This window comes from Tursiops truncatus, chromosome 15 (assembly GCF_011762595.2).
Source record: "Tursiops truncatus isolate mTurTru1 chromosome 15, mTurTru1.mat.Y, whole genome shotgun sequence".
NCBI lineage: Eukaryota > Metazoa > Chordata > Mammalia > Artiodactyla > Delphinidae > Tursiops > Tursiops truncatus.
This window is the reverse complement of record NC_047048.1, coordinates 21540876-21562024: the sequence shown is the minus strand read 5'-3', so window position 1 is coordinate 21562024 and position 21149 is coordinate 21540876. Positions and strand designations below refer to the sequence as shown.

Genomic DNA, 21149 nt, shown 5'->3' with positions numbered 1-21149 from the left:
CTTAGCAAGTTATTCTGCATCATCTGATGACCTTATGTTTAATAGCAATAATATAACTAAGTGAAAAGAAAGAATCAGGTCTTCGCTATAATCTCTTATGCACAGTCAAGATTCTAACGTCTGTATTTAATTCATAGTGTGAAGTTTGGGTATTTGAGAAGAATGCAACATGTTTTCTCGTGACACTTTGCCAGAGTGGGAAAGGCATAAGAAGAGCAGTGTTCGTTTTGTTTTGTTTTTTTCGGCCACACTGCGCAGCTTGCAGGATTTTAGTTCCCCGACCAGGGATTGAACCCCGGCCACGGCAGTGAAAGTGCTGAGTCCTAACCACTGGACCACCAGGGAATTCCCAGGAGAGTAGTATTTGGAATAGATCTCCATGATCTTTGTAAATAAAATGTATTGAATTCTCTAATGTTGGCTGTGGGCATTGGTGGGTAGTAAAATAATTGGAAACTGATAAAAATTAGTGGTTATTGGATCCTGAAAATAAAAATTTGTCTGCTCGTTGCATTTCTTAAATTTAAAAGGACTTTAATTAATTTTTTTAAAAAAAGTTTATGATACCTATATTTCAAGTTCTTAATAGCCACATGTGGCTAGTGGCTATCATATTAGTTTAGGTCCAAGCTGACCAAGGGGTCATTTATGTAGTAAGATCTTAAGTCTCTTTGGATGAACCCAGGGTGTCAATAGTAATTTTTTCTGATTTCTTTAATCTTTTGTGGGGCCTTGTGAAGAAAAATTTGAGTTAATAAAAGTCCAAACAGCTGTATCATCACCGTGTAAAAAGCAGGCAGCTCAGGGGTGTGGAATTTGAGTGCACAGGAGAGCTAAAAGGACACTTGACCCCTATTGATGACTTTATTGCTCTATTTTTAAAGGACTCTGGTTAACATAGCTCTTGTGCTTTTTTCTTTTTTAACTTTAATAACACACTTGATTCTCATGTGGTAGTTATGTTCTATAAAATCACTGTGAACACTGGATTAGTAAATAGTGGATTATTGTCCTCAGGGGTTAGGTTGTTGCGAGCCTATGGTCACATTTCATCAACTAGTCAATACGTAACCTAGTTTTTTGAGTGTTTCTGTTTAAAGACACCTTAAGGATTCAATGAATCAACTATATATTAATATATAATATCATATATACTACTAATAATATATAATGACATCGTGCCAACAGCACCATAACTCGTGTCTGAATGAAGCATATCTAATACATATATTTTCTCTGAAAGGGACGTCACAGCCTTCCTGCGCTTAGGAACACTAGGCAGCACTTCAGCATTACACTTGGGGCCCATTTTAAACAGCAAAATCACCAAGAAAAAGCACAAAAATGTAAAAAAGACAGTATAAAGAGACCATGGAAAGAACCCTTGTTTTCTGTATGAGAGCTGAAACAAGGCAGAGCATCACCTGGTTTGACTTCAAATGAAAGTGTGTGTGTCAGCTGACTCAGTTTTTTGCCATACCGCACATGTGCTATGTCTTTGGATGACCACTAAAGTGCCACAACTATTGATTTCAGGGTTACAAATAAAATTTTTTTTTTTTTTTTTTTGTGGTACGCGGTCCTCTCACTGCTGCGGCCTCTCCCGTCGCGGAGCACAGGCTCCGGATGCGCAGGCCCAGCGGCCATGGCCCACGGGCCCAGCCGCTCCGCGGAACGTGGGATCCTCCCGGACCGGGGCACGAAGCCGCGTCCCCTGCATCGGCAGGCGGACTCCCAACCACTGCGCCACCAGGGAAGCCCACAAATAAATTTTAATGAGTGGACGTATTTGCAAGTATGGAATCTGTAAATAATGAGGATCAACTGTATATGAATGCATTCTAAATTTTGAAATGAAAAATGGGGAAATTCCCTCATGGTCCAGTAGTTGGGACTCGGCACTTTCACTGCGGAGCCTAGGTTCAATCCGTGGTCCAGGAACTAAGATCCCACAAACCGTGAGGTGCAACCAAAAAAAAAAAGGGAAAATATAGGGTTTTCTTGCCCATCTCTAACTTTCCTACCCCCAGCTCCATCTTTCCTTTCCAGAAGTAACAGTGGTTACTCAGTTTCCTATGCATCTACATATATGTGTACTTACAGAAATAAATATTTTTAAATAAGTGGATCTCATGATACATACTGTTCTATGGTTTATTTTTTTCTCATGATGTCTTAAATCTTTTCATATCAGTATGCACAGAATTATCTCATTCTTTTCAGTATTCTGTGGTGTGTATGTACCACAATTTAATTAACCATTCCTCTATTGATCCATGTTTAGTTTTTTCATTATTATAAGTAATACTGCAGTGAACATCTTTTTTTTAAATTTTAAAATTTTTTATTCAAACAGAAAGTCACAAAAATTATAATCATCCTCATCAGTTCTGCAGTGAATATCATTGTACCTGTTTCTTTATCCATATGTGCAGGGTTTTCTCTGGATTACATATGTAAAAATGAAATTGCTGGATAGAAGGGTATATGCACTTAAAATTTTGTTAGGAAGGCAGTTGAATCAGTTGGATCCTCTGGGAAGCTGACACTGAGATGGAGTTAGAACTGCAAATAGTATTCAAGGGTTAGTGCCTGTGAATGACAAGGGGCAGAAGCTGAAGGAGAGGGAAAGTGGTCAGATCATGATACAGATCTATCAGAGTCTCAGCCAACTCAGCAGGATACTCTGAAGTAAAGATTACTTCTTAGAGGAGTAGTACTGTGTTGGAAAGAAATGGCTAGGCTCTAGAACTCCTTCATGCTCAGTTATTGACCGGAGGCTGTCTGAGGAAAAAGTGGCTCCATTTTGAAAAATTAGGTGAATCTTAAAGGCACTAACAGTTTTGTTGTTTTGGTCTGCATTTCTTTGATTACTGGAAAGGATGAACTTTAAAAAATATATATCCTTTTGATATCCTGTGTGCCATCTTCATATCCTTTGTCCATTTTTCAATTTTGGTGTTTGATTTCACATTGATTTGAAAGGACTCACTATATATAAAGAATATTACCCCTTCATGTGTATTGCACGATGGTTATTGTTTACTTTTAAATTACAGTCATGGTCTTTTTCTTTATAGAATCTGACTGTATATATAGGTGAAAGGTCTTCCCCATTCCTAAGACCACACAACTAGACTATTTTCCTTTTTATTTTATGATTCTCATTTTTATATTTCTGCCATCTTATTTTGATGCATGGTATTAAGTCGGAATCTATCTTAATTCTTTTCTAAATGGTAAACCAATTATCCAAAACAGTTTACTAAATAATCCATTATTTCCATTGATTTCTAATGCCATCATATATATATTTGGCCTGTTGAGGTGTATTTGATTCTGTTTTATTGATTGATGCATCTATTTTGTGGCTAGAGAGTTTACCTTGGAAAGAAAGCACTCTGTGGAAGTATTTTCAAACAGTTTAATTTTGGAAGTTAAAAGGAAAACCCCTCTTAAGATACAGTAAGTGAAGTGAATTGACTTGGGTTCTGCTTGTGTTCCTCTATCAACATTCTGCCTTGTGATCTTTAAAGAGCATACTTCATTATATCTCTAGCACCGGAAAATTTACTTGGTGATTTAAAATATTAAACTCCAAAAAAAATAATTCCATTGTTTAAGAAACACCTTTCTTGCCAAATGTAATTGGATGTTACTCTTTAGGTCTGATCATCTCTATGACTAGAAGCAAGTATTGAAGGTAAACCTATCTCTAGAGCAGGAGTTCTCAAAATATCTGGGATAAAATATCAGTAGCTCAAATCACAGACAAGTAGTTAATTTCTTTAATATTTAAAGAGCTCTTTTACTTCAATAAGGGAAATGCAGTTGTGCCTGCCTTACCGCCCCCCCCCCCGCAAGGGGATATGTTTCAAGACCCCCAGTGGATGCCTAAAACTGCAGATAGGACCCAACCCTATACACTATGTTTTTTCCTATACATACATACCTGTGATAAAGTTTAATTTACAAATTAGGCACAGTAAGAGCTTAAAAACAATAGCTAAAATAAAGAGAACAATTATAACAATATACTGAATAAAAGTTATGTGAATGTGATCTCTCTCTTTAGCTTCAACTCTGCCAGAAATGTGGCAGCAGCTTCTTCACTGGCAGATACAGTTTCTTTAATAGTTTTTATATTTTTCGTCCAAACCTATTCCTGAAGCCATGTAATCATACTTTACTTGCAGTAAATGGCTTGGTATCACTTGTTTCAGGGGATCCTTTGCTGAAGTTTTCTTATAGGCTCAGTGCTTTCTGGCTTAACACATTGCCATCAATCAGCATGTCTTCCACCCACAGATTTAATGCCTTTTCCACCTTAGCTAAGCACTTATCACACACCGTGGCCGTAACTTTTGCAGTTTGAGGTACAACAGCAAAACTGGCATGAATTTCTTTTTCCATCTTCACAATTTCACAGAAAGAAGATTCATTTTTACTGTAGATCTTAGCAATCTGAGCATACAAATTTTTTTTCTTATTAAGCTGAGAACTCTCACCTTTCACATAAAAGAAGCACTTTATGGTTTTGCTTTGGCATATCCTAACTGCCAGCATCACTAGTCTTGTACTTTGGGGCCATTATTAAGTAAAGTAAGGGTTCCTTGAACACAAGCACTGCAATGCTGCACAGTCCATTGGATAACTTAGATGACCAGTAAGTGATTAACAGGTGGTAGGTAGCCCATACAGTGTGGATGCACGGGACAATGGAATGATTCACGTCCCAGGGGGGCTGGAGCCAGATGGTACAAGATTTCATCATGCTACTCAAAACAGCTTGCAATTTAAAACTAGTGAATTGTTTACTTCTGGAATTTTCCATTTAATATTTTTGGACTGCGGTTGACTGCAGGTACAAACTGCATAAAGCAAAACTGTGGATAAGAGGGGAATACTGTATTCCAGCCTACGCATAATGGGAGTCTCAGAAGGGGAAGAGAGAAGGGACATAAAGAATATGTGAATAAATAATAGCCAAAGTCTCTCCAGGTTTAATGAAAAACTTTAATCTGCACATTGAAGAATCTCAACAAATTCCAAGTAGAATAGACTCAAAGTAATTCACACCTAGACACGTCATAGTCAAACAGTCAAAAGCCAAAGACATAAAGAGAATCTTGAAAACAGCAGGAAATGTACAAGGGGTCCTCAATACCATTAACAATTGACTTCTCATCAGAAACCAAGAGACCAGAGAGCAGTGGGATGACATATTCAAAATGCTGCAAGAAACAGACTGTCAACTAAAAATTCTGCAAAACTATCCCTTAGAAACAAAGGAGAAATCAAGATATTCTAAGATAAACAAAAACTGAGAAAATCCATCACTAACAGACCTGTCCTATAAGAAATACTGAAAGGAGTCTTCAAACTGAAAGAAAAGGGCACGAGGCAGTGTTTTGAATCCACACAAAGAAATAGGGCACAATAAAGGTAACTACAAAGGTGGATATAAAAGTCAGTATGTAGATCATCCAAAATGAAAATAAATAAGGAAACACAAACTTTAAATGATACATTAAACAAGATGGACTTAGTTGATATTTATAGGACATTCCATCCAAAAACAGATTACACTTTCTTCTCAAGTGCTAATGGAACATTCTCCAGGATAGATCATATCTTGGGTCACAAATCAAGCCTTGGTAAATTTAAGAAAATTGAAATTGTATCAAGTATCTTTTCCAACCACAATGCTATGAGACTAGATATCAATTACAGGAAAAAAATCTGTAAAAAATACAAACACATGGAGGCTAAACAATACACTACTAAATAACCATGAGATCACTGAAGAATTCAAAGAGGAAATTAAAAAATACCTAGAAACAAATGACAATGAAAACATGATGACCCAAAACCTATGGGATGCAGCAAAAGCAGTTCTAAGAGGGACGTTTATAGCAATACAGTCCTACCTCAAGAAACAAGAAACATCTCAAATAAACAACCTAACCTTGCACCTAAAGCAATTAGAGAAAGAAGAACAAAAAAACCCCACAGTTAGCAGAAGGAAAGAAATCATAAAGATCAGAACAGAAATAAATGAAAAAGAAATGAAGGAAACAATAGCAAAGATCAATAAAACTAAAAGCTGGTTCTTTGAGAACATAAACAAAATTGACAAACTATTAGCCAGACTTATCAAGAAAAATGGGAGAAAACTCAAATCAATAGAATTATAAATGAAAAAGGAGAAGTAACAAATGACACTGCAGAAATACAAAGGATCATGAGAGATTATTACAAGCAACTATATGCCAATAAAATGGACAACCTGGAAGAAATGGACAAATTCTTAGAAAAGCACAACCTTCCAAGACTGAACCAGGAAGAAATAGAAAATATAAACAGACCAATCACAAGCACTGAAATTGAGACTGTGATTAAAAATCTTCCAACAAACAAAAGCCCAGGACCAGATGGCTTCACAGGCAAATTCTATCAAACATTTAGAGAAGAGCTAACACCAATCCTTCTCAAACTCTTCGAAAATATAGCAGAGAGAGGAACACTCCCAAACTCATTCTGTGAGGCCACCATCACCCTGATGCCAAAACCAGACAAAGATGCCACAAAAAAAGAAAACTACAGGCCAATATCACTGATGAACATAGATGCAAAAATCCTCAACAAAATACTAGCAAACAGAATCCAACAGCGCATTAAAAGGATCATACACCACGATCAAGTGGGGTTTATCCCAGGAACGCGAGGATTCTTCAGTATACGCAAATCAATCAATGTGATAAACCACATTAACAAACTGAAGGAGAAAACCCATATGATAATCTCAATAGATTCAGAGAAAACTTTCAACAAAATTCAACACCCATTTATGATAAAAACGCTCCAGAAAGTAGGCATAGAGGGAACTTACCTCAACATAAGAAAGGCCATATATGACAAACCCACAGCCAATATCATTCTCTATGGTGAAAAAACTGAAATCATTTCCACTAAGATCAGGAGCAAGACAAGGTTGCCCACTCTCACCACTCTTATTCAACATAGTTTTGGAAGTTTTAGCCACAGCAGTCAGAGAAGAAAAAGAAATAAAAGGAATCCAAATCAGACAACAAGACGTAAAAGTGTCACTGTTTGCAGATGCCATGATACTACACATAGAGAATCCTAAAGATGCTACCAGAAAACTACTAGAGCTAATCAATGAATTTGGTAAAGTAGCAGGAGACAAAAGTAATGCACAGAAATCTCTTGCATTCCTATACACTAATGATGAAAAATCTGAAAGAGAAATTAAGAAAACACTCCCATTTACCATGGCAACAAAAAGAATAAAATACCTAGGAATAAACCTACCTAAGGAGATAAAAGACCTGTATGCAGAAAACTATAAGACACTGATGAAAGACATTAAAGATGATCCAAACAGATGGAAAGATATACCATGTTCTTGGATTGGAAGAATCAACATTGTGAAAATGACTCTACTACCCAAAGCAATCTACAGATTCAATGCAATCCCTATCAAACTACCACTGGCATTTTTCACAGAACTAGAACAAAAAAAGTCACTATTTGTATGGAAACACAGAAGACCCCAAATAGCCAAAGCAATCCTGAGAAAGAAAAACAGAGCTGGAGGAATCAGGCTCCCTGACTTCAGGCTATACTACAAAGCAAGTAATCAAGACAGTATGGTACTGGCACAAAAACAGAAATATTGATCAATGGAACAGGATAGAAAGCCCAGAGATAAACCCCTGCACATATGGTCACCTTATCTTTGATAAAGGAAGTAAGAATATACAATGGAGAAAAGACAGCCTCTTCAATAAGTGGTGCTGGGAAAACTGGACAGCTACATGTAAAAGAATGAAATTAGAACACTCCCTAACACCATACACAAAAATAAACTCAAAATGGGTTAAAGACCTAAATGTAAGGTCAGACACTATAAAACTCTTAGAGGAAAACATACTATAAAACTCTCAGAGGAAAACGTAGGCAGAACACTCTATGACATAAATCACAGCAAGATCCTTTTTGACCCACCTCCTAGAGAAATGGAAATAAAAACAAAAACAAGTGGGGCCTAATGAAACTTAAAAGCTTTCGCACAGCAAAGGAAACCATAACCAAGATGAAAAGACAACGCTCAGAATGCGAGAAAATATTTGCAAATGAAGCAAGTGACAAAGGATTAATCTCCAAAATGTACAAGCAGCTCACGCAGCTCAGTATCAAAAAACCCAATCCAAAAATGGGCAGAAGACCTAAATAGACATTTATCCAAAAACGATATACAGATTGTCAGCAAATACATGAAAGGGTGGTCAACATCACTAATCATTAGAGAAATGCAAATCGAAACTACAATGAGGGGGCTTCCCTGGTGGTGCAGTGTTTGCGAGTCTGCCTGCTGATGCAGGGGACACAGGTTCATGCCCCGGTCCGGGAAGATCCCACATGCCGCGGAGTGGCTGGGCCCGTGGGCTATGGCCGCTGAGCCTGCGCGTCTGGAGCCTGTGCTCCACAATGGGAGAGGCCACAACAGTGAGAGGCCCACGTACCGCAAAAAAAAAAAAAGAAGAAAAAAAGACTACAATGAGGTATCACCTCACACCGGTCAGAATGGCCATCATCAAAAAATCTATGAACAATAAATCCTGGAGAGGGTGTGGAGAAAAGGGAGCCCTCTTGCACTGTTGGTGGGAATGTAAATTGATACAGCCACTATGGAGAACAGTATGGAGGTTCCTCAAAAAACTAAAAATAGAACTACCATATGACCCAGCAGTCCCACTACTGGGCATATACCCTGAGAAAACCATAATTCAAAAAGAGTCATGTACCACAATGTTCATTGAAGCTCCATTTACAATAGCCAGGGCATGGAAGCAACCTAAGTGTCCACTGACAGATGAATGGATAAAGAATATGTGGCACATATATACAATGGAATATTACTCAGCCATAAAAAGAAAGGAAATTGAGTTATTTGTAGTGAGATAGCTGGACCTAGAGACTGTCATACAGAGTGAAGTGAGTCAGAAAGAAACAAATACTGTATGCTAACACATATATGTGGAATCTAAAAAAAAAAAAAAAGGTTCTGAAGAACGTAGGGGCAGGACAGGAGTAAAGACGCAGACATAGAGAATGGACTTAAGGACACGGGGAGGGGGAAGGGTAAGCTGGGACGAAGTGAGAGAGTGGCATGGACATATATACACTACCAAAAGTAAAATAGATGGCTAGTGGGAAGCAGCCACATAGCACAGGGAGATCAGCTCGGTGCTTTTTGTCCACCTAGAGGGGTAGGATAGGGAGGGTGGGAGGGAGACGCAAGAGGGAGGAGATATGGGGATGTATGTATACGTATAGCTGATTCACTTTGTTATACAGCAGAAACTAACACACCACTGTAAAGCAATTATACTCCAATAAAGATGTTTAAAAAGTCAGTATAAATATCTTTTTGCTAATAATTCTTTTCTCTTTAAAATAAAGCAGTAATTATAAAAGTGTGTTGATGGGCTTATAATGTATAAAGATGTAATTTTACAAAAGAAAGGGAGGGAATAGAGGGATATTGGGGCAAAAATTTTGATACACTGTTGAAATTAAGTTGGTAAATCTAAGCTGTTGGGTTTCGTTTGAGATAAAATCCACCATTTTAAACTGTACAGTTCAGTAATTTTTAGTATATTCACAGTGGTATGTGGCCATCGCCAATATCTAATTCCAGAGTATTTGCATCACCCCAGGAAAAAGAACCCCCAAACTTCCTAATTCCTCCTCCCACATCCCCTGGTATCCACTGATGTCTCTGCCTCTGTGGATTTACCTATTCTGTATATTTCATATAAATGGAATAATACAATATGTAGCCTTTTGTGTCTGGCCTTTTTCACTTAACATAGGGTTCATCCATATTGCAGCTTGTATCAGTACTTTAAAATTTTTTTCTGAATAATATTCTATTGTATGGATTTTGTTTATCAGTTGATGGCCATTTGGGTTGTTTCCCCTTTTCTTGCTATTATGAATAATGCTATGAACATTCGTGTACAAGTTTTTGTATAAATGTATATATTCTAACTCCAACTGAGTACACTGTTATACACTTCAATTCTGACACTAGCCACCTAGAGTTAGCACAGATCCCACAAATTAAGGGCTCTGTCCTCCACAAGATTGCCTCTAATTCAGACACTGCCACAAGTTCGGGGGGGCAGGGCACTTCCGACCTACTGGCTACAAATTTGGGATTTCCCACGACCCCCTCTAGTTCAACAGAAAGACAGTTATGATGCTTTGAACGGGGCCATGGAAGCATAGAGGAGCAGTCAGCCCAGAATGGGAACGTAAGCTTGTCGAGGGAGACTTCCCAGAAGTGACTTCTAAGCTGTGACTGGAGTTTTGAATCATACGTAGAAACCAGGAGAAGACGTTTGGAAGAGTAGTTTAGGCAGAGGGAACAGCATATACGAAGGCCTGGGGTGTGTGTGTGCGTTAGAGATGACTGAAGAGTTAATTTAAGAATTTGAGCATCAAATGTAAAAAAAGAAAAAAAAGCAATATCATCCAGACCTTTGTAGGACATTTGGACTTAAGAGGAGAGAGAGTGTGTAGAAGAAAAACCAGATCCAACAAAGACCCCTAAAGAATGCCAAATTTTAACACATGGCAGAGAAAAAGGTGTCTGTGAACAAAGACAGAGAAAGAAAAACTAAAGGGGCATGAGGAAAATAAATAGAACATGGAGTCACCAAAACGAAAGGAAATGTGTTTGAAGAAGCTGTAACAGATGCTGCTAAAATATTAAGGAAAGGACTTAGAAATGCCCATTAGAGTCAGCAGTATGGAATGAGTGAGCTTGGCAAGAGCTGTGTCAGTGGGGCGGTTGGGGTAAAAGCCAAGCTGCAGTAGATTAAAGAGTGAACAAGACTCTGGGAAGTGGGGACAGGGACTCTTGACAGGGTAGGGGACAAAGGATACTAGGTGGAGCGGACAGAAACACAAACATGTCAATACCAGAGGATGGCTTGACGTGATGGGATAGTTTTGTTTTATGATAAGGGAGACTTAGGGGACTTCCCTGTCAATCCAGTGGTTAAGACTCCGCACATCTAATGCAGGGGGCGCAGGTTCTATCCCTGGTCAGGGAGCTAGGATCCCACACGCCGCGCGGTGCGGCCAAAAAATAAAATAAAATAAAAAATAAACAGTTGAAAAAAAAATAGGGAAGACTTAAGCTTATTCAAACAATTTTGCAATCCAGAAGAGAAAGAAAATAATAAGTTGGGCAAGCTCCCAAAGAAAGTGAGAGGGAATGGGATCCAAAACAAAGGGAGAAACATCAATAGGATGAAAGAACAAGTGTGTGCAGATAAATTCGTAAGTTTTGATGGTGGACAGTTGAGGGGTTGCTGTCTGATGGCCTCTATCTTTTCTGAAAAGTAACAGACACAGGCACCTACTTAAGTGATAGGGGTGGGGAATGGCTCTTGTATTGAGGGAGAGTGCAGCAGACTTGGAATGGTCACAGTAGAGAATGGGGAAGCGCTGAATTAGGAAAATCTAATTAGTTTCTGGGTAGTGGTGATGGTCATGAGATAGAAACTTAGGAATTTATAGTGGCACACCTCTGCTCTGAGATATGATTTTCTTCATCAGCATTCAGCATACTGGAGGTAAGTGCAGGAGGGGCAAAACCTATGTTGAATCAGGGTTATGGTTTTTGCCAGGTGGGTGCAGTGAAAGGATAGAAGTTAGGTGGTAATATGATGGATCAAGGACTCTAGGCTGGATAAGGAAAGAAGTGAAGACAATAGGAAAGTGATGGATGGGGAGAAAATAGGGGCCAGTGTCAGGGAGGTATAAGAACAGGTGAAAGTAACAGGAAAGGACACTGTTACTATAGTGGACACTAGTGACTGACCTAATAAACCTATTATGTCACTCGGGTTTTCAGACATTGCCTATGTATGGTTCATTAAGTTTCCTTGTTTTACGTGTTGACTCTTTTTGGCCAGTTCACTATTTATAAGCACCCGCATCTTAAGGTAGAACCCAGAAATCACAGCTGATAAAAAATAATCATCACTAGCAGTGTTTCTGGAGGAAAAAAATTAAATATGTGAAGTTTTTAAGTTACCTATAGACTATTATTTTCTGTGCTTGTGCTTCTACTCATTTAAAGTATGAGCTGCCAGGGTATGACTTACACCGGAAGGTATGTGTCACTGCCTACATTGGGGCCGCCTACCAGGCCCCTTCTCACCTGCCTCCAGGTTCTCCTAAATTTCCTCAGCCAACCTGTCACTGAAACATGAAACTCTATAATTTCAGTTAAGTTGGAATATTGTCCCTTACTTAACTACAGGTGCTCTTGGAAAGGGCAATATGTTAAGCCTTTATCAGTCACTAAGACTTTTGTGGTAACGTGTTTGGTTTGTGTTACCAGTAGGATAGCTTGCCAAGATTAGATTTTTATATCCCCAGGGAGAAAGTAGAGTAAGAAATCCACATCAGTTGTAGGGATTGGGTGGGCCCGTTCACAATACCTACAGCTAACGAAGAGGGCCCCCTGAGAGGAAGAGAACATGAGTAGGAAGAGAACTCAAGGGAGAGATGGGAGAGGGCAATAGCAAATGTTAACTTCACAATTTTGTTCAAATTCAGCCCTATCTTGGAAAACCCTCTCCGTAGTCAGTTTAGTGAGCAGTTACTGCATATGATTTGCTCTGACAGATTGGTGGGAATGTGTGCCTTTCTGATTTACAATTACTGTGTTTCAAATTTTCTGTGACACAGCTTTTACATGTAGTGATGACATGCCTTGTAATCATCCTCATTGTGGCAACAGACATGCTCAGACTGTGTTAAATCATTTCAGCAGTGTCTGGATCTATAGATGATGGGTGTCAAAAGCCTCTTTAGTTAAGATTCTCCACTTAACAGGGTAAGATTCATTATGACTTCCTTTTCTGTGTTTTGATAACACAGGTGAGATACTAAGAGGCATGTGGGATGCTATAGTTCCTAGTTGGTTTTCCTTTTTCCTATTGTGTGCAAGTTTTTATTTGGCTAGACTGGTTACCTAGGAAACAGCTGCAGGGTAAAGATGGATTGGCTATTTGGAAAATGGAATTACAGGCCCCTTCAGGAGGCAAAAGACCTGTTGGATAAAACAAAAATTAGTGAATGGCTGAATTTATGCTTAATTTAGTGTGCTTCAACAAATCAAACTGAGACAGTTCTATAGGAGAACCTAGTTAATGCAGCATAATTTTTAAATTTAGCTTGTTTTTAATTTATTTAAGTTCACCAAATGTTTATTAATTCCTGCTTTGTGCCCACTGCTGCAGGCCATTCTAAGGGTTTCCAATGAAGCAGAAGGTTCAGTTCCCTCCTGAAAAGCTCATTTTCTGTTTGGGGTTAAAAGAAGTTACCTTAAAATCAAGTGCACGATTATGTGATACAGTCTAAATGTGTTCAGAGAATTTGGAGGATGTAAAAGATCTTGGCTAGTCAATGTGAGTGATGGGTTTGAATCTACAGGGAGGAGATAATTCTTTGAGGCAAAAGATGAAGTTTAAAGACCTGGTGAAAGTTTGGGTACTAACAGTTACCTGAATTTACGAGATTCAATGGTAGCAGCACAGTTACCCTTGCAGATCCCTACACCCAGACAGCTTATGGAAAATATGTAACTGTGATATAAATTATATTGCCGTAGAATCTTAAGAAAATGAATTTTAGTGACAATGTTGACCAACCACTGTTTGCACTAGCCTTTGCATAATTTAAGAAAACTCTATTTTCACTGAAAGTGTGACAGTATTAGTTTTGTAATCTCAGACCACTACAAAAATGTGAGCACATAAGAGACTCAATAAAATATTTACGAATTGATTTGCTTATATACAGTACACCTTCTTGTTAGTTAGCATTAGCTTTCTTTTCTTCCAGAATGTAGCTGTTGAATATTTGGTCTTGATTTGTGGTGATAAAGACTTTCGTAAATACAGACGCATAACTCTTCTTTTACGGTGGAACATCCGTCAGGTTATTTCCATTGATTTGTAGAAAGTATAGGTATAATTTTCATTTTCTTACTTGTTCTCTTTGTATTCACTTGGTGTGGTGTGCCAGCCAGGAGAGGAGGAAAAAGCAATCCTACTCAGAAAGCTTTACAACCTATAGGCACAGGAAGTTAAATTTGAGCCCTCCTTGCCATGTCCATAAATGGAAAGTAAACGAGGCAACATAAGGATACTCAAAATATTTTGAAAGAGAAATGTTTTAGTTATGGTTTATTGAACCTACAACTTCAAATATTTGCCAGCAAAAAATAATTCTCAAATGTAAATCTCAGGGCTTCCCTGGTGGCGCAGTAGTTAAGAATCCGCCTGCCAGTGCAGGGGACACGGGTTCGAGCCCTGGTCCTGGAAGATCCCACATGCCACGGAGCAACTAAGCCGATGCGCCACAACTACTGAGCCTGTGCTCTAGAGCCCGCGAGCCACAACTACTGAGCCCACGCGCCTAGAGCCCGTGCTCCACAACAAGAGGAGCCACCGCAATGAGAAGCCCGCACACCGCAACGAAGAGTAGCCCCGGCTCTCTGCAACTAGAGAAAGCCTGCGTGCAGCAACGAAGACCCAACGCAGCCAAAAATAAATAAATAAATTTATTAAAAAAAAAAAAAGTAAATCTCAGTCCACTAGTTATTTGTAGAGTTACCAATGAAAGTTTCTTTGTATTTTAAATTTGTGAAGAGAATTGTTACTATAATCAGAATCCATAATATTGAATTTTGCCAGAGGGTCTTTCATTGCCTGTTGTCTATTCTCACTGTACTGATAGCTTTTATAAATGAGATAGTGACTACAGAGGGTAATTTGTTAGAAGATTTTTGCTGAGTGATCAGGAGTGGTTTCCTGTTAGAAGAGCTTGAGCACTGCTGTGAATGCCTTCTTTATTTCCAAAATTACCATAAAATGCCTTATCATAATAAGACACGCCCTCTCCCTCAAGTTTTCTTTTCAAGGAAACTTTTTAATGTTTCATTTTAAGAACAGTTATGCAACTCCCTGGTACCTACTCACCCCTATTGTCGTCCCTTTTCTGGTTTCAAGCAATGACCATGATACTAAAAATGTTAGTAACTGTCAAAAACTTTGAACTGATTTACTTCTCTGGCCTGTGGAATCACTCCACTCCAAACAGCAGCTCGGAGGAGGGATAGGGTGGCATTACTTACTGTGACAGTTTGCTCACTTTCTATCCGTCTCCCGCCCCTCATCTGCCTCCATCTTGCTGGCGATGATCCTGTAATTATAATGCTGTTTGCACCTATGCGGAGATCACAAGAAGGGCCTAATTATTAGATTATTTGAGAGAAAAAGGTACAACTTGTTTGCGTTATCGTCTTCCACTCTTTTGAAAAGTTATAGTCAGAGTTAGCATTAGAGGAAAAAAGACCACAACTCAATTCTGAGAGCAGAACTGATTTTTCTCTTCATTTTCTTTGAATACATTGCTTATTTCTACAAATGTACGAATGGCAAAGGCATGTTGCAGGAAAACCCCCTCCCTCCAACAGCCCCACCTACCCACATATACATCTGTATGTACAGGTTCAGCCCTGGTCTGTCTTCTCCCACCAAGGGCAGCTTCCCAAAATGCCTCTGGGAATTTTACTGACTGTCCTCAAAAAAGGCACTTGTTCATGGCAGTTGCTATGATTTTTGAGGTTAATGTCTTTTTGTTGTAGTTGTTGTTGTTGTTCATAATGAGAAAATAAGACCAATAAAAGATGCAGAAATCTGTTGTTTTCAGTGGCTCCAGAAATTTCTTTTCTTGTATTTCTGGCAGCTGTTTTCCCATTTGCAGTTGCCCTTAAAGGGGGAAGCAAGCAACTTTTACTCAAAAGTGACATTTTAATTGTTCTTCTTACTGGGGAAAAGGATAAAATAATAATTCTTTCATCTTCCTTATCTAGGTCTCTGTAAATTAATTCACCCCAAATTTGATAGAGAGGTTCCTTGGGTTTGACATGAGAACATGTTTGTTTAAAAATAGCACTTGATGTTTTACAAAAACCACTTTCATTTATTTAAATGGAAGAGGGGGCACTTTAAAAATTAGCACCGATGCCTTTATGCTTTTCTGCTGAAGCATACTAGTAATGATTTGGCACTGTGAGTACTTGTACATTGTACAAAAATTGTTGACTTACCAAATGGGGTGAACCTACTAGCTTTTCCAGCATTTTCTTGAATTTAGTGGAAAAGTACTTATATTGTAATTTTCTTAGACCTCTTAAGTTTAATCAAATAATATTAGTTCCAGTATTTAATCCATTATTTAATTTTATTTATGTATTACACTTAGACATATTTCAAGTTTGCCTTCAAATTTTTAAAACGTGTGTTTCTCCTCAGCCAAAATAAAATCATATACGTTTGAGTCTTGGATCTGGGAATAGAAAAGTTCCAATTCTTTTTGCTAATATGGTAATCTCAGCAAGAGCGGGAACCTCATCTCTCTTGTTCACCGTTATTTTCCTGGAGCCTAGAACAGTGCCAGACACAGGTACCCAGAAAAGTATTTAATAAATGACTGAACGAATTTTCTTCTATGACTTGTGAGGTTTTTTTTTTTTTTTAAGTTCACTTTGTACCTTAAACAAAGTATTACTACATAGTGGACTACAGCAGGATGCTGAAGAATAGGACTCTGGAATTCAGTGCTTGAATGACCCACTCAGAGAGAAAAGGACTAAAGGGGTGTTGGTAGGGACAATTCCCTGGGTGTGCCAAACCCACTAAAATACTCCCACGTTTTGCATCTCTCCAGGAGCGCTCACTGTGGGCCTTGTGCGACAGTGTCAAACAATCCATGGACGAGACCGGACATGCATCCCACCTCGGCTTCCCCCAGAGTGGGTCACCACACTGTTTTTTATCATCATGGGAATCATTTCATTGACTGTCACATGTGGTCTGCTGGTGGCTTCCCACTGGCGAAGAGAAGCCACAAAATATGCTCGATGGATAGCATTCACTGGAAGTAAGTAACCTGTGCTAACTAAATTTGTCTAGAAGGCACTCACCCTGGAATCAAGACTCAGTAATAAGGACTCTCTAATCATCAAAGGGCACCACTTGCGTACGGCCATCAGATAGACTCTACGCGGTCCCATCAGCTCTTCCGAATTCTCACCATAAGACCAGGACATCCAAACCTTAATTGCTTTGTATAACGTGCTATTTTAATGAATTTTATTTTTGCTCACATTGTGACCTAAGTGTTCCAGGTCTGTGACTCAGAGCTACCACTAACCTGAGTCTTCCTTTTCTTAAAGGTATTGGTATCGTCTGTCAAATAAAGATAAATCTAGAAGAAAATATACAGAAATACAAATTAGTTTAAGGTGGTGATTTGCTTTTTAATATCATTGATTTGAGTTTCTACCATAAGTTGTGGTGTGACCATTGAAAAATCAACACATTTGGTTATTTAATAATCATTTCTCAACATCTCTGATGCCATTTAAGCTATGCCCAAGGGTGTGATAATACATATATATTACACATTCTCATGTACTTTGCAAAACTGGTTTAATTTCAGAGCACAACGCAGGCTTTTCCCAAGCTAAAAGCAACAAAAATGCTCAAAGGGAAGGTTTCTGTAATTCTGCTTTCTTCTTTCTAAAGCAGGTTTGTCCCCCAGGGAACATTTGTCAAAGTCTGGAAACATTTTTGATTGTCCCAACTAAGGGGATGCTCCTGGCATGTAGTGAGTAGAGTCCAGGGATGCTGCTGAACAGTGTGCAAATGCACAGAACAGCCCTCCACAGCAAAGACTAATCTGGGCCCAAATGGCAATAGGGCCCTGTTGAGAAACCCTGCTCTAAAGAACAGGATAACTATCCCTATGCCAAACACTACGGGGTTTAATTTCTAATTCAGTGTCTTATAATCATCTCAGGTTTTCTTAAGTTTTTAAAAAATGAATATTACAACACAGCTTACTTTCACCTGATATTGTCATGTAGAACTTGTATTACAGGGCTAAGGCATAATCCCATGTATCCCTATTAATGTTAAAACTCAATTTATTCTTAAAGGTCATAGGATAGGGATATTAGTTCATGAGTCTCTGTTTCTCCCTATCTCTCTGTGAAACTCTCTTTAGAGAATGTATATGTTTCTGGATCTGTTGTTTTATTTTTGTATGTATTTCTCCCTTAATTTTAAAATTTAGATCAAGTTGCAGTTGACATAAAAAGGCTTCTCCATCTTTGTTAAGAAATGTGAAAAAAGTTGATCTTTTTTGAGGTCAAACAGACCTCCTGAGACAGTTCTTTTCTAAATAGTAGGGTCTAGAGGCAGTTATAGAGACAGAGCTACTAAATTAAAGGGTATTGATGGGGAATTTAAAGAGAATCTTTACTCACAGATACAGTTACTTATCCACTCTTTAGAATTCACTCTTTAGGAGTAAAATAAAATCAAAGAAGAAGGATTTAGTTTCTGGATTTAGTTGAAATTTGGGAGTGCATGTACTCTGAATACCAAAAATCTGAAATATTATTTAGCAAAGTAATATGAATCAGAGAAAAGCATTAAGGTGCTCACATGAGCCATTGGTTCTTATGACCCAATAAAGGGAAAGAACTTTGATTATCTTGTTTTTCGTTTCTCTTCAAGAGAAAATATTTAAGTACATATTTAATATATAGCTACCTTGAAATGCAGAATGTTTTTCCTTTATTTTCCATTTTAAATAATTTAACTTTTTAAAATAATATGTGCATGATACATAATTCAAAGCCTATGAAAGGGTCACCAAGTGAAAAGTAAATCTCATTTGTGGCCCTGTCACCCAGTCGTCTGATACTCCTTTCCTGGAAGCAGCCATTCTCACCAGTTTCTGGGGTTTCCTACCAGTGGTGTTCTATGCATAGAAACATATATGTATATGTGTGAGTGTTCTATAAATACATATTTATTCTATTTATACTATTCTGTATCTTGGTTTTTTCGTTCAACAATATATCTTGGTGTTGATGTCATCTAAGGAAGCATAGAGCTACATTCCCAGAGCTAGTTTACTGGGGTGGTAGTCATAAGAGGGATTGGGCTCCCCCTAGTGTTTCCATTCAGTGTTTGAAAATGTACTTCATCTCTATTTTATGCACTTCTATTCCAGTTAAGCTATAGTTTGGTAAGAATATAAGCTAACATTTTCTGATGGATTTACACAGTGGAAATGTTCAAAGGAGAGCCACACATGAGGGGGCTCACCTATGGGGGCAAGGGTGACAAAGCTGTGCCTTTTTCTTCAAGTCTGACCCTTGTCCTTGCTTTTGCCACCGTAATTTACTTGTCTGCCAGTACACCTGATTGACTTTCACCACCAAGAAATCTATGCTATACAGGATATGAAGTTATGTCTTTACAGACTTATTTAGGACCCAGAACTTAATTGTCAAAAGTTGATATGTATTTTCAGCATTAACAGTATTTTAAGATCTAAAGTAACTTCACAGGTCTCAATAGCTAAAAAAACCCCACAAAAAACAGGAAAACAAAAACAAAAAAAACCTCACCCACCAACATTAAATCTCTCCAGGACAGAGAACTAGATTCCTTGGATTAAAAACAAATATTGGATAGAATTAGGAGTTCATTGCTTCCTTAAAATTTGATTAAGCTTTTCCTAACCAATTTGGAAAATATTTAACACTTGTAAAATATTAAACCCTGCTTTAAATATAGTCATTAAATGATTACTCCTTTATAAAAGATAGATTTTTATTTTACAGTAGAAAATAGGAAAGGATAGGAATTAAGTTGGCACATCAATTAACAGACTGAACAGCAGTAATATCTGCATATCTTTTAAGGACTTCTAAATTATTTTAGTGTTTCTTGAGGTTAGAGATTAATCCACATTAAAGAACAAATTGTTTTTAAGGCAATAATGTTTTCCCATTGTTTTTATTAGATTGTCTAATTGTGGTTTCATTTTACTTACCAAACCATATTAAGGCATAAGCACTGTTAGAGACTGGTGACAGATACCACAGATCAGGGGGCACTGGCAGCAGTAATAAAGTTATTTATTGCTAACTATACAACAGAAAGATCTAATACTGAATACCTGAATTTTTCATTTGTTCTGTAGTAGGTATCCAAAAGAATTTAAATCTGCTTATGTAACATTATTTGTTGTGGTCATATGCCCAAAATGAAACAGATTCTATGTCTGCTTAATATAAAATAATCCACCCAAATGGTGCGAAGCAAACGAGAGTGCTGGTGTGTTTCTTAAGCTAGTGTATTACTTAAGAAAATGTTACGTTTTACAGCATTTCTGGAGCTTCCTTCCAGGAAATATTCCTAATTGGCTTTTTCAGGACTCTCCTATTAAATTTTGTAGATTGAGTAACACAAAAATAATTTAGGACAAGTGTCAGCTGGTATATTTATCCAGGACTCTGTCAGTATAGCTAGGGATGGGTTTAACTGAGAAAAGTTTTCTCATTCAGTTAATATTGGGAATGACTATAGAATGACATTACACTGAAGAAATGTTTCTGCCTTCAAAGAAATTTGAAAGACTATGAACATTTGACCAACATGCTTTCAAAAAGCATAAAATAATAATAATAATAGTAATAAAAAGCATAAAATATTTTCTTGGAAACGCCAGCCTATCTATAGGTAATTTGTGTTCCCTAAGAAGAGTGTTTCTTTGTTAGCACAGGGGAGCACGCGGTTTCCTAAAACAGCCAACTGTGGAATTACTTCTGCCCAGACACTGGGTTTTCTGATATCTTTCTAGAAGCATTTTAGCAAATAATATATTTCATTGTGTTTGCATACAAAATTCAAAAGATTTCTCCACTCTCCCCCACTTTAAACTCTGTAGTCAGAAACCTGGGAGATTTTTTTTTTTGGAACGTTGTCCGTGATGAGAGATAACCAGTCTGACAATTTGCTCCTCATCACAGAAGCCTGTGGTTCTTTCCACTAGCTGATTTTAAATCAGAGTAAGATAAATAGTATTTATATTTGTATGCACCTTTTCTCAATTCCTCATAGCTAATGCCAACTGAGAGAGCAGAGAATTGGCAAAATAATGCTAGG

At 37.9% G+C, this 21149-nt stretch overlaps 1 protein-coding gene across 6 annotated transcripts in view; it reads left to right on the top strand.

Moving 5' to 3' along the window:
- Positions 1–21149, top strand: part of MOSMO (modulator of smoothened) — a 61546-nt gene that overhangs the window by 32933 nt on the left and 7464 nt on the right. For 3 of the 6 annotated variants that reach the window (XM_073792218.1, XM_033839329.2, XM_019921959.3), the window contains one exon: positions 16849–17061. In XM_073792218.1, the coding sequence (XP_073648319.1) occupies positions 16849–17061 (213 nt within the window). Of the gene's footprint in view, positions 1–137; positions 9293–16848; positions 17062–21149 lie in introns of those variants that run through there. The other 3 variants (XM_073792219.1, XM_073792217.1, XM_073792216.1) reach the window with 1 other exon arrangement.